At 38.2% G+C, this 13,807-nt stretch overlaps 1 protein-coding gene across 1 annotated transcript; it reads right to left on the minus strand.

Moving 5' to 3' along the window:
• Positions 1-4,944: 4,944 nt before the first annotated feature.
• LOC108039378 lies at positions 4,945-6,526 on the minus strand. The gene has a single exon (XM_017116373.1). The coding sequence runs from the start codon at positions 6,433-6,435 to the stop codon at positions 5,413-5,415; it is 1,023 nt and encodes a 340-aa protein (XP_016971862.1). The 5' UTR covers positions 6,436-6,526; the 3' UTR covers positions 4,945-5,412.
• Positions 6,527-13,807: the final 7,281 nt, after the last annotated feature.

Consider the following 13,807-nt stretch of genomic DNA (forward strand, 5'->3'; position numbering starts at 1 on the left):
CATGAACAAACAAACAATGAACTGAAAATTTGATTTATATTTGATAAAAATTCAAATGGAAAGAGGAATAATGATCGGGATCAGGAAAAAAGTAATTGGGATTTGAAGTCCAGTTCTGGCCATGTTTTCCTTACGTTTTAACCATTTAAATCGAAGTCAAATGCTTCACAAACTTTTGTGACTCCTGCCCAAAAGCATGCTACAAAAGCAGCAAAAACGATCAGCAGCGCAAAATCATGCTACACAATGCTTAAAATCAATCGCAAAATGATACGTCTTCTTTTAAAATATTATAGGGGTTAGGTGTGCAATGTTTCTTTTTCATAACTAAATACTAATATGGAAATGCTTAAAAAAACTGTCTAAATGCAAAATGCAGATTACTAGGAAGATAAACCAGGAGTTATAACATTTCAAAAATTGATTCTAGTTAGAGGATTTAGGGGCTCAGAAATACAGGCTTTGTGTCAAATGGATAAAATCTCCAATAAAAAATCCCAATTACATAATTATAAATTGTTTAAAACTAATTAATGCTGACTAAGCAAAAGGTGTTATGAACATATTGAGTTAGGTTTTTTTGTGAATATAAAATGCGTTTTGACCGCAAGCGAGCTTGCTCCTCAGCAAGATGGTTTGTATATACATAAGTAACGGATTTTTGCTCTAACTTGGCCAAAATAGGACACAGAGCATAAGGAATGACTGTTTTGTGCAGCTGAGGACCTAAACTATCGATTTCAGGTTGATTTGAAAAATTAATTTATTGAGAGATTTTTGCCTTTTCATAAGTGGTTGAATTTTTGCGAATATTAGACTAAAACAAAATTATTTAGCTGTGAATGCAACTTTATTGGAAATTTTATAAATTCAATTTTTTAAATTCAACGATGTATGATATTTCCCACGGTTTTGTTTTAAAAAACGCTATTCCAGCTGATTTTTTATTTGGGATTTGGGCCATACAAAAAATGTATGAGGCCGATTTAAGCCCTTGCAGAGGATTTTCCCTTTATTCAGAAAGACAGTGAAGGAGACAATTCCAAAACAATTTTTGATCAGCATCACTAGGCGTCCGTCTGTTCCTCTGACTGGCTGTCTGTCAAATTTGTTTAATTTGCTGTTTTCCTCGAATATAATGTTTTTATCTAATATGTGCGCAGTGAATGCTGTCGTCAAGTCTAAACTTCACCTTGCCTAAGTAAGCTGCTTGCGTTCTCGTTTGAATTGTGATCCTATTTCGATGGGATTTTGAAATTTCCCAGCACCAGCACAGATGGCAGAGCATTTAAACCATCTTAATGGGCTGAGCAGGCCAAATACAGCGAAAATCATTGGAGCAATTATAAATGTCTAAATGTTGGAACGACGATGAGGAGTTGCAGTTGCAACATGATGCTGGCTGCTTGCTGCTTGCTTGAACCGAGTGCAACAAGTTCCAGGAAGAGGAAGACGAGGATCGGGACCACAACCAAGATCATCATGATCACTATATGACGCTAATCGTGTATGTCAGTGCGAGTCGGCATTCGTTTAAACAAATAAAGCTCGCGACTAATTGCATTTGCACTTGTTGTGCGATATTTCTTTGCTGGAAATTACAGACGGCCACAGTGGATGGGATACGAAAGAGTTAGGATATGTTCTCTTTGGTTAAAGATGGATACCGAGCACAGTTTAAGACACGTCATTTGTCATTTATCTTTCGTGGCCTTTTAGCGTTTGGCTTAATTGACTTCTTCTCCATCATCATACATACATAGCAGCAGCGAAAAACAAAACGAGGCTATGGACAAACCAAGCAGCACATTAAAAAAGTTATACATTTTTTTTTAATTTTTTAAAAAGTTAACCTTTTTATTTAATAATATATGTCAATAAATGCGTAATAAGTAAATGGTTATTTTTAAAATACTAAACAGCGTCAAATTTAAAAAATATATATATATCATTTTAAATTAAACCCATAGTTTACAAGCTACATTTGCGATTTATCGAGATCGAGGATATTAAAAAGTTGATTATTTTGGATTTTATGAATGTATGGTCTAAAGCAATATTTTTTTTTTTCTGTGGAAAAACTTTTGCTGAAGTCTTAGCTAAAAGTCTAAGTCGGAGTTTTGGTCTCAACATTTCTCGGCCTCTCATCGCTTCGCCTTGTCTTATGGTCAACCAATTGACCGTAGTGCGGAACATTTAGCTTCATTACGTCGGGCCATGTTTGCTGCCTTGGCCATCATCGCACTGCAGAACCGTTTTAATTAGATGTAACCATAATAAATCATAGGAGAGCCAAAAACAAATTCAGCCAGGAATGCCGCCTCATCGAAAGGGAATTTCCAGATTGCCAACTTAGGTCCTTGGGTACAAAGACATACAGTGAAGGCTCCTACAGCAAGAAGAAACAGAAAATCGAACTATTTCGAACATTTAAAAATGATTAAAAAATATTTTACTTTAAAGTGATAATAATTGTGTTAACAATAATTTTTTCGAGATCAAGTTTCTTACGATGAGTTAAATATAATAGCATAATATTGCCATATTTTTGGTTCAATGTTCTGTATTCAGAAGCTCTTAAATCACCATAAATTTAAATTATAGAAAGTTTTTATTAAGCTATTTAGATGATAAATTATATTTTTGGCAGTTGAAACTGTTTAACAATGCAATACAAAATATGTAAATAAGTATGTATATCCCTATTTAAAGATAATTAAGTTCGAAGTATGTGAAATTAAGTTTGTAGAATGCAACACAAAAACTTGGACTTTGGGACTATGCCGTCTTGATAACTTTTTTGTTCAGTTCCCATACCAAAAGAGTGATGTTCTATTGACATGCAAGTTGGCAGTTTTGGTCGGGCCATAAAGTTCTGGCTGGCAAATGAGGTTTTGCTGCCCACCCTCAAAGCCTGGCGGCCTTTGAGAAGTTTCGTGTTGTTTCGGTTTCGGTTCTCCGACTGCTGTTGCTGCTTGTGATGTGTTCAATTCAATGGATTATTGTCTACCCTCGGTTCGGTTCTATTAGAGCTGTCCAAGAGCTGGACTTAACCCACATTGTGGCCATTAAAAAGCCATTCCCCATTTGCCGAGGATGGCCATTTGACAACGCCCGGTGCGAAATGCAAAATGCAAATTGCATTGGCAATTGCCACGCTTCATTCCGCCCCCTCATTTTCCATTCCTCTTCAGTTCCCGAATCCCCCCCCATTCCCAATCCTCTCCAGCTCAGACATCACCCACTGCCTTTGCCACATCTTAGATAAGTGCATTGTGCATTGCATGCAATTTGGTTGCATGTATTGCCGGCACAACCACAACAGCAACAGCAACAACATCAGCAACATGCAACCAGACCCTGCAACTTTGCCTTGCTCTTGGTCTTGAACTTGTGAATTTGCTAGACAACAAGCCAAAAACCAGGAGAGGCAGCCACCATCGGCAGCAACAACAGCAGCAACAACTGCCAGCAGCAATCAGCGGCAAGTGAATGAGCTTAAATTGTCTAAGAAACCGTGGGCTACAAAGTGTATTTTTTAGACAAAAAAAAAAACTTTTTCAACTGAACTCTTTCCTACAATATATAGTTGAAAATAACAGTATTTAAAATATTTTTCTTTGCATTCGCCTCACAAATACAAAACTTTGAAAAAGGTTATTTGGATTTGACTAAATCATTTTTATCGCTTACCTTTATAAAATGTTAATAAATCCGCATTTTAAATTCAGCATTCGTTCTTTTAAAATAAATTTTTGTTCTTAATAATTTGTATGCCAGTGAAATGGTCTAACTTTTTAGCAATGTACAATAGTATAGTAGTAGTTTAATAAGATTTCCCACTGTGCAATAGCTGGAGGTGAGGTGGTTTTCGTTTGGATTTGGTGGTGGCCATGATGATGGCTTCGCTGACTGATTCTGCAACCCATCAGGCCCCCACCCTATTCCCCATGTTGCTGCCTCAACGCCCTCAGTACGTTATTATATGGGTATATATGTATATATGTATATATATGTTTATATGAGGCTGATGTTTCTGCTGCTGGGAGTGATGTTGCTGTTGCTGTTGCGTTTGTTACCATTGCCGTTGTTGCCGCTGCTGTCTGGTCGTCTGTGGAGCATCAAGGCACTGGGGCAGCGAGGCATCAAGTTCGCAATGGGCGACATGAGATGGCTAACATACACACACACACACACCAGCAGCAAGTCAGACCGAAGAGCAACCGCAGTTACTTTTGGCTAAGACTGCATAGACAAGCCTCAATTAAGTTGCAATTGCAGTTGTTGCTTCTAGAGTTGCTTATGTTGTTGCTGTTGCGTCTGATGTTGCTGCTATTGCTATTGCTGTTGCTGCTGCTGCTGCTGTTGTTGCTGTTGCTGCTGCAGTGACGGCGACTGATGTTGCTGCCGGGGAAGCGTTGGCGGCATCGGAATTCCACTCTGGAGCTGCCCACGCGCGCGCTGCTCGGCTGCCTGTTTTGCTGATAAAGTCCGAAATGATGTACTACCCATGTGCTTGCTGGTGGCTTATTTTGCTTTTCTTTTCTTTTATTTCTCTTTCCCACTCTGCCAGCCTTCTCCCTCCCACAATTGCTGCTTTTTATTTCAGCACAGGAGCGCTGTTTCCAACAGAGGTCAAAAGTCAAGTTCGGCTTAGCTGATTTAATGGACCTTTCCACACTGGCAAATAAATTATGAATTTTCCAACTTTTTTTTGAGCTACGAGTTGCATTTTTTATATTTTAACTAAACATATAATAGTACTAATTTAGCTATGATAAGTGAACAATGTTGGGATATTTATTCACAGTTATTTTTTTTTTACTTTGTGAATATAATATAATTCCAGTTTTCAGCAATTTTTTTTTTGTTCAAGCCAAATGCGCATACCAAAAAAAAAGTTTATTTAAAGCTTTCACAAAAATATTTTAAAGTTAAGTTCTTTTTTATTTTCAATAATTTTGTTTTTACATTTCAAATGCTTCCCATATCGGTTTATCATTTATTTTCTGTATCTTTTGCTTTTTAATATGTCTTTGATCCATTTAAAACGTATCCATAAATTAGGTTAAATCAGAATTCTTTTTTTTTCCTTTGAGTCATTAATTTTCTAGATCTTTTGCTGTTTAATATTGGTCTGATCTACTTAATACTGATCCATAAAATAGTTTAAATCCGTATTTATTCTTTTTATTTCGACTCCAATCGGAACTTCATTTGAATTTAAATAGTCCTCTTATTTAAGTCCATAGGTTTTGCTTTTTGATACGTGGCTTAATTGTATCACATTTATTTCATCGCATCTTCTCCAATTGAAACTTCCTCGTGTTATTTCGTGAATTCCGCCTTCTTCACCTCGGTGACTATGGTAATTATATAGCAGTCCCTAATCATTCCTCTCAAGGTATCTTATTATTTTACCATAACTTTTGGATTGGTGTTTCTTTGGACGCTGAATACCTCGTTTACCTCGGTAACCACACTGGACCTGCGCGGCGATGGTGAGTTCAGGAGTCCCATTTTGTTGGCTTTTATCTTGATTTTTTCCAGACGCTGATCAATTTTGCAGCATATATCCTCACTCAAGAGCTTTAGCTCCTCGATTTCGTAGTGAAAGTCGTTGATATGTCGACTGAGCAAAGCTCGTCGAACGTAACGACGACTATAGCGAAAGCCACTGGACATATTCGTCTTGGTGACGAGCAGGGCCATCTTTTTGGTGAGTTTTACAGCGGCCAGAGATCGATGTCGGTGCTGGCAATTGCTGAGATCGTTGGCCGACTCCTGGGTCCACTCCAGGTGCACCTGGTTATGGCCGCGAATCTCCAGAATCTGCCGCTCCAGGCATTTCCACCGCTGACTCAGGCGACGCATCATGGTCCTGAGATTCTCATAGCGACACAGGAGCTCGGTGATCTGGCACTGGATGTGGTGTTGGGCTCGTATTATGCAACGAATCTCCGCCTGATCCGGATCCAGGCCACTGCAATCCTCCGGCTCCACATGCTCCTCCGTCTGCGATTCATCCGAACCGCTCTCCAGTTCCTGACGTCGGCGAATGTGACTCTGCAGTATGTCAATGCGCTGGAGTATCCGATCCAGGGACTGGATGGCATGCAGCGTTTTCGACTCCTCATCCGAGGTGGACATGTCCTCCTCGTCCAAGCCAAGGTGCAGCAGATCCGATTCCTCCTCCTGGGAGTCCGTGTCCTCAGCCTCCGTACGTGACGCCCCCTTCATCGGCCCTTGACTGACCATCGAAATCATCCGCCCGCTGAACAAATGACACTTGGCGGTGGTTCGAGCTATCACATCGATGTCCGCCAGATTGGTCTTGTGGCAATCGCCCAGTTCGCCCAGCAGATCCAACTCCTCGTCGAGCATATATTCCATGGAATCCCCGCCATTGGGATCCACCACTGTCATCTTCTCCATCTGGTAATCTCTTTTACAAAGTACGGATTTAAAACCGAGTTTATCAGGTAGAAAATGTGTATGTGGGTTTGCAAGGTATAAAACAATTGTGTGCGGCTTCTAGCAACGCCTACTTTTAGTGTAAATATTCTTGTTAAATGTTGCTATTCTAAAACTAACCAGAATTAACCCAGCTTACTTGATAAAAAACAATTGTTTTTGCTTTGTTACACTTATTACAAATATTGGGGTATACTTCTTAACATCTATGTCCGTTTTTTTCCGTTTTTATAGTAAGCGAAACCTAGATTTTTAACTGGAAAAACGAATGGAAATTTGGTGGACCAAAAAAAAAACAGGCATAGGTTTATAGGTACATACATAATAGTAACAAACCTATCAAATGTTTACTCCTGTTGCATGGAAGTAGTATTTTTGGGATTACTACGATCCGCTCCTGCTTTTTTTAGCATTGCGCTGATAAGAAAATTTATGGTTGCCCAGTTGCTCTGGCGGCATAATTGTGCACCCACATCCAGAGCCCCAGAAACATCCACTCCGCATGAAGTCCGGCAGCAGAAAGCCAGTAAAAATAAGACCGAGGGAATAAAAGAGGGCGGTGGAGAAGGGGCTTGTGGGCTGTCTTTTGACGTGTGGCTTCATCGGCAATTCTCCTAGCACAGACACCACCCTACTATCACCCCCCCACCCCATTGTAGCCCCTCCAGCATTGCCGGCAGTTGACTTTGTTTACCCGCAAGTTGTAATTTTCTGCGAAAACCGTCGGCCGCAGAATTGCTTTTCTTCATCTCCATCTCCATCTCCCAAGCTGAGTCTTCTGTCTCTGATAAATCCCGCTTCTGTCCGTCTTCCGCTCGGTCACCTCACTTCGCCCCTCTCCCCTGCATCTCTACCCCTTTCTCCTCTTTCTCCTCTTTCCACCCCTTTCCACCCCTTTCTGACTTTTTTCGAATTGCAATTGGTGCTCCCAACTGCGGTCTTGCGGTGATCTTTCTTCTGGGCTTTGCCTTGCTAATTGCTTGCCAGAGATTCGGGCCTCTACTTAGGACATCATCCCAAACCCATCCTAAACAGACAAAAAAATTGTACTAATTTACTAGGCTGGACAAAAAATAGCTCAATATAAATATTTATTTAAATATAAATAGATAGCTTTATTTGATTTTGATGAAGGTTAAAGTACATTGATATTGTTTAACAATTGATATGTTTAGAAACTGCTAAGTATCAATCACACTTTCTGTAAAAAATATGAAAGTAATACTTCATATTGGGTAAAAATATAACTTTTAAGTGTCACATTGAATATTTAGGAATTTGTAAACATATTAAATAAAAAACTTAAGAGTGAGCTGTTTTGCGACTTTTCTACTTGGCAACTAAATGGTTTATATTCATACTTCATATAAATACTTTTATATTTGTTATTAATTTATGCACGAAGTGAACGGTAGTTATGTTCAGTGTTTTTCACGTAACATAAGCGATTGACAGGCTTTTAGCCAACTTTGCTATTCCATTTGGAGCCAACTCGCCATTGAGGCATCCGTTGAATGCTGAATTGTCACATGTGGAATTTCGCAGGTCTCTAAGAAAACGTTTAGGCATGTGAGCAGCGATAGGATACGAAAACCCAAGAATGGGGTCAGGTCAAACAAATATTGAGTAAAGCCTGGCGGCTTTGGTGAAACACAAAAAAAATGGAAAAAAAATTGAAATAACACCAAAAGCATTAATTCGGAATTAAAAATTAAGCCAAAGTCTCAAGATTATTAAATTAAAAAAATATGGTAATTGATATTTCTATATTTTTATAAATTTTTCATAGTTGAAAACATTTCAAAGTTTTATTTTATTTATTGAATAGTGATTTATTGGATGCACTGGGACAATATTATTTGTGGTTTCTTTGTAGTATTTCTGTTTTGATTTAAAGATGGAAGCCAGCACAATAATTCCCAGTACTTAAATAATAATGTGTTTTATTTTATTTTGCATTTCATGGGTGAGAAGGCGAAGTATGAGGCGGAATTAAGAAGAGTCTGGGAGAACCGAGAACTGTACCGCTAAGATGCCTAATTACATCCAAGCCGAGTGATGACCGATGATGGCCATAAAAGTTCACATGATCTGCTGATCTCCCGGAGGCCTTGGTCATGCAGGAAGTTCAAGTGCGCGAGAGTGAGAAGAATACGATCCCAGACAGTCAGACCCTCAGACATTTGGACATTCATATATTCCCCGACTGGAGTTGAGCCAAGTTGACTTGACTCAGGTTGGCCCGGTCAAATCTTCGTGGCTTTAGCGTCGGTAGCAACAATCAGCAGCAAAAGCAGAAGTCTGTGAAGAAGATAAGCGATCATAAAATAATAATAATAAAAAACCGACACAGAAACAGAAACAGAAACAACTGAAAGAAAACGAGTAGCGAATAATGCAATATACATTAGATATAGAACAAGTCTATAGAAAATTACGATTTATGTAACAAGTCGAGGAATTCAAGTGCATTTATTTCCGCATCTGGAACTAAGTGGAGAAGCAAGCGCATAAAAAATAATGCCACAACCTGCGTTGATCGACATGGACGTATCCTGAAAGTTGAGGAAAACTTGAGTTTTCTTGGGATGAAAAACAACAGATTATCAAGCATCTTTTATTAAATATAAAAAAAAATTAATGATAATATATAGTAGAAATATTTTAAAATATTTCAAAATCCCTTATATACGTTTTGTGAACAAAAATGGAGTTTTGGTAAAGGATTTTATACTAGTAAGGAAAATTAGTTTCTTTACTCTAGACCGTGATACTATTATTAATTCTTAAGTTTTAATCAATCATCTTTCATACGATTGAGGTGTATAATATCTATCTTTCTTTTCATATCCTACTACGTTTAAAGTTTAGTTAAAAAGTTTTCTGTGACTTCACTTCCAATGAAGTCTAATATACCTCTTAAGATGCCATTTAGGAGTAACCTGCCGATCAAAAGCGAAGCAAAGAAAGCGATTTTCCGATGAGCACTTGGTTGGGGGAGTGGGGAACGGTCCTGGATCGGATCGGATTGGATCGGTGCAGTGCATCTATCAGAGCAGCGCCGTGAGTCAGTCAGTCACCCATTCAGACAGTCATTCAGTCAGTCATTCAGACAGTCATTCAGTCAGTCAGTCAGTCAGTCAGTTATTAAATGTGACCATAAGAAATAGGAACAACACCAGACGGAGCCAAAGGGGAGTGGCGGGGAGTTATTACATAACAGCGGGCACAATTGCGAATGGGAATGTGCACAGAAAGCGAGAGAGATGGCGCGATGGCGAGGTGGACTTGTAAAAATCATAGCGCTGCTAAAGCGTAAAGGCAAAGAATTATAATTTTCCAATCAACTGATAAATTTTTAATGATGCGACGGGCCAGAGGACTTGGGGATCTCTAATATGTTGTCCAAAGTGCATGCTGGAATCCCGCCGCGATCATGATCATTGCGACTTGCTAATGATCATCGTGCGGACATTGGACATGTGTAAGAAACATTCCCATAGGTGTGATTGCCGGCGCGCAAGAACAAGTAAGACACCAAATTACTGTTACCTAGACGTCCATATGGGCGGGTGGAAAATCCAAGGGGGGAGGGGGGGTGAGGTAAAGAAGGGGCGACGGGAAAATCGGTGGAAAAAGAGGCGCCGCAAATTCACTTGGTGACGAGTGACTCCTAAAGTTGCCATTGGCACTGGACCAAAAAGTGGTTTCGTGATCGATGCGGGCTTTTGATGCCCCTGACTAGCTTGATTGCCAGCCAGCCCCTCCCTTTTTTTTGCTGGATTTTCCTCGCTTTTCTGCTGTAGATTTCCCATGCAAATATCCCCCCCAAATCTCTTGATGGAGTTGTCTGTCTACCGGGGGTTTAAGCCGACTCTTTAAAGCCTGGCCATTTGAAAAGTGATCAATCAATGAATGACATAATAAAATACTGAATACATAGATAAGGAAGTTGATCCTTTGAAGGAGTTTAAGGTAAGTTAATAGTTTTAAAGTTAATATCAAATGTTAATGGCAAGGAGAAACTGTGAAACATTCAATTATTATACAAATTATAGAATCCTGCAATCCATCTTATCGATCTGCATTAAACATACCTAACGAATAAATCGCTCTTCCCTAAGTTCTTAAAAAAATGAAGCATTAATAAGTACATTTATTATGGCAAAAGTGAAATGATTGTATTGATAAATTTTGAAACCAAATACTGTTCATTTAAGTAAAAGAAATAGAGCTCATCTTTTTGTTTTATTAAAACTGAGACTTGTGTAATTTACATACATCTGTAAGGACTTTTCCAAATTGTCTGTTAAATAGTTATCTAATCTTTAGTTCTATAATTTCGTATAAGTTTTCCAGCCAGTCTCAGTTGGCCATGGGAAAATTCACATTTTGGCCACCGATCGATTGTGGCCGTTATTTAATAAGGAAATTTTATCAGGCAGAGGGGTGAGATGTGTGGAATGAGTTGGTGGGGGAGGGGAAGGGGTAGGGTGTTTTTTGGCCAGACTCAGGTGGCGATGTGTCCATGTCCATGTCCATGTCCAAGTCGAAAGGCGCCAAAAGCTCGCAACGTTTTTCATTTCGTGCCCGCAGCCGTTGCACGCATACAAATTACGAATGCAAATGCGAAATCCCAGACCCAAGTTTTTCCCGCTTAACCCCTCAGGGCCCCCCTTAACCCCTTTGGAAAGCCTCAAGGAAAAGGCGGATCGAATGGACAGCAAATTGTTCGCACGCTTCGCTCCCAGGTAAAATAAAAAAAAAAAAGAAGAAAAATCGAAGAGGGGGTCTGGTAAATGCGTTTGGGATTTTCGCGTATTTTCTTTTATTTTTCAATTACGACGTGGTCGAAGTGAGACAAAGCCAACACATACAGATACCCACAAAGTCAGCTAATGTATCCACATAGAAAACAATTTGTTTTGTTTTGCAATTGGATTTAATATAAATATTAATATAAATAATATTATATAAATTATTAATACAATTTAAAAAGCAGTTTAAACAACAGTCTTTTAAATTGGTCTGATATCTTCATTTTATGTTGGTAAAATGTAATCAAAGTTGCTTACTAAATGTTATAGATTTTTTGTCCAGTGTACAAGTATCGAAGAACGATCGTGGTTCGAACCAAAGCCAATAAAAAGTTGATCGTGCTGCTTAGCCACATCTCGTTTCTCCCCATCTCACTTACTTCTTCACTGATCATCGCAGTTTGTCAATTAATTGATTGCATTCTCCGCAATTGCTTGGCTAACAATAATAACTGTCGTATTTGCGCTTAAATATGTGCATTTCTTTGCCCTCCCCCCATCATTGTGATCTGCGATTCGAACTGAAAGATCCGAGGAGAGATCGTTCTGCGATCCATGTAAAAGTTGTTTCGTTTCAGCTCGTCATACCCTCACGGCCCCAAAAAGTCTAAGCAATTGCCAAGATCTTGGGAAAGTAATTGTTTTAAAAAGTGGGTTATTTTTCAAAATGCTTTGCCTACCTAAAAGTTATAAAATCAAGTTGAAATATATTTTAAATTTGTTTAAGAAGATGGGAACTAGTATAACCGATTATTATAACATTTATTTCTCACAACCGATGTCTTTGAACAGTTTTGTCTATGAAGTACAACACTGTCTGAAAGTTAGAACGATTTAAGCATGTGTAATTTTAAATTAAGAATTTTCCTTAGAGCATTTCCTAGTCGGGACTTGTTTAAGGTCTACAACATACACCTGATACCCCAAAAAAAAAAAACCAAAGCTAAAAGACCGTAGCCCGAGGGTCCGGCATCAATTGATTTATCATATACTTATATTCGCTGCCACAGACCGATTTGCAACCCAGCCATCGTTTACCGTTTATCGTTGGCCCACTTGGGATTGTTCTCAGGCTCAATTAGCCAGCATTTGAGCCACAGTCCGGAGCGAATTTCCATTCATTGCCTTTAACGCTGGCCCATTCATTTTCCATTTTCCTGTGCTTTTCTCCCCCAGCTGCGGCTTTTCTTTGTTAAAATAAATCATCCAAGCACTCATCTCATTTAATTAAAATTAATGTGAATGGTATTGAATTTATTCGATTGGCTTGAGATTGATTAAAGATCAAAGCCAACCTAAAACATCACAAACACATTAACCAACCATAAGTGCAAAACAAGCAAGTGCAAAACTTATGCATCGGTTAAAAAATCGATCAAGGTTCACTTACCTCCATTGATAAAAGTATGGAACTTCTAAAACTAGTTAATAGTTAGCTTATAGTTTTAAGCCTTAAGCAAGCTTTATATGAATAAATAAATAAAAAAAATTTTAAGATCAGTTAAATTTACAAACCGAAAAAAATTGTCGAATTTTTTATTAAAATTAATTTAAAACTTCCCAAAAGATAAGTGCTGAATTCATTTCAAGTAAACTTAGTTAATTAATTTACTGTTTATAGTATGTAAATTATTCCTTGATTTCCATTTGAATTAATGCAGCTAAGAACTAAGAGTATTTCCTTGTTAACGAGAATCAGAAGAAATCCAAAAATGTAAATTGATAATGCAGATTCATCTACTTTATAGGTTTCTGGTTTTCAAATACAAGTTTTATAACCTTGCCTTAGTGCCTTACATTGCCGGCGCGCACTGTCCAGTTGCATTAAAGAACCCAAAATATATGCGTATATTTTTTTTTATTTATTTTGGTTTATTTTATTTTCTTCGTCTGCGAACGAGACTCAACTCGTTTCATTATTCTTTTCATTTCGTCTGGCTTTGTTTCTTTTCATTTTTTAATTGTCCCCTTTTGGTTTTGTTGCCCAATTAGGATTTTCTATAGAAAGCCAATGGGTTTATTTCGTTTTATTGGCTTTTAATGAATGCAATTCCAAATCCACACACCGGCCATTGTCGGGTCTTGATTTTTATGGATTTCTAATTGTGAGATCGGCGGCGGGGAAATGTCAACTTGAGTTGACATTCGATTGAATCGAAGGTGAGGAAAGGTAAGCAAGGTCGCCCTAAAACCACCTCAAATGTTCAAAAATAAAGCAAACATTTCTGGTTTTCTATGTTTTATGGCCGGCCATTTGATTCGTTTTTGTCTCTTCCTAAAAATGGGCACAACTTCTGATCATAGCTCACTATTAGCAACTATATATTTTGCATATGAATAGGGGAAATGCCTTTTAATTCCAGATCTAAAGCCCTACTATTTGGTGATTTTTAATTCTTTTGCATTCTTTACCTTGAACGATATAAGGGTTTACTGAATCGTTAATAAAGAAAGCTTCTATTATAATCAGTTTCCTTGCAAATAAATCAATTCATAAAATAAATAATGTATTTTAT

Source organism: Drosophila rhopaloa, unplaced genomic scaffold (assembly GCF_018152115.1).
Source record: "Drosophila rhopaloa isolate 14029-0021.01 unplaced genomic scaffold, ASM1815211v1 contig_3, whole genome shotgun sequence".
In the NCBI taxonomy this organism is placed as follows: Eukaryota; Metazoa; Arthropoda; class Insecta; order Diptera; family Drosophilidae; genus Drosophila; species Drosophila rhopaloa.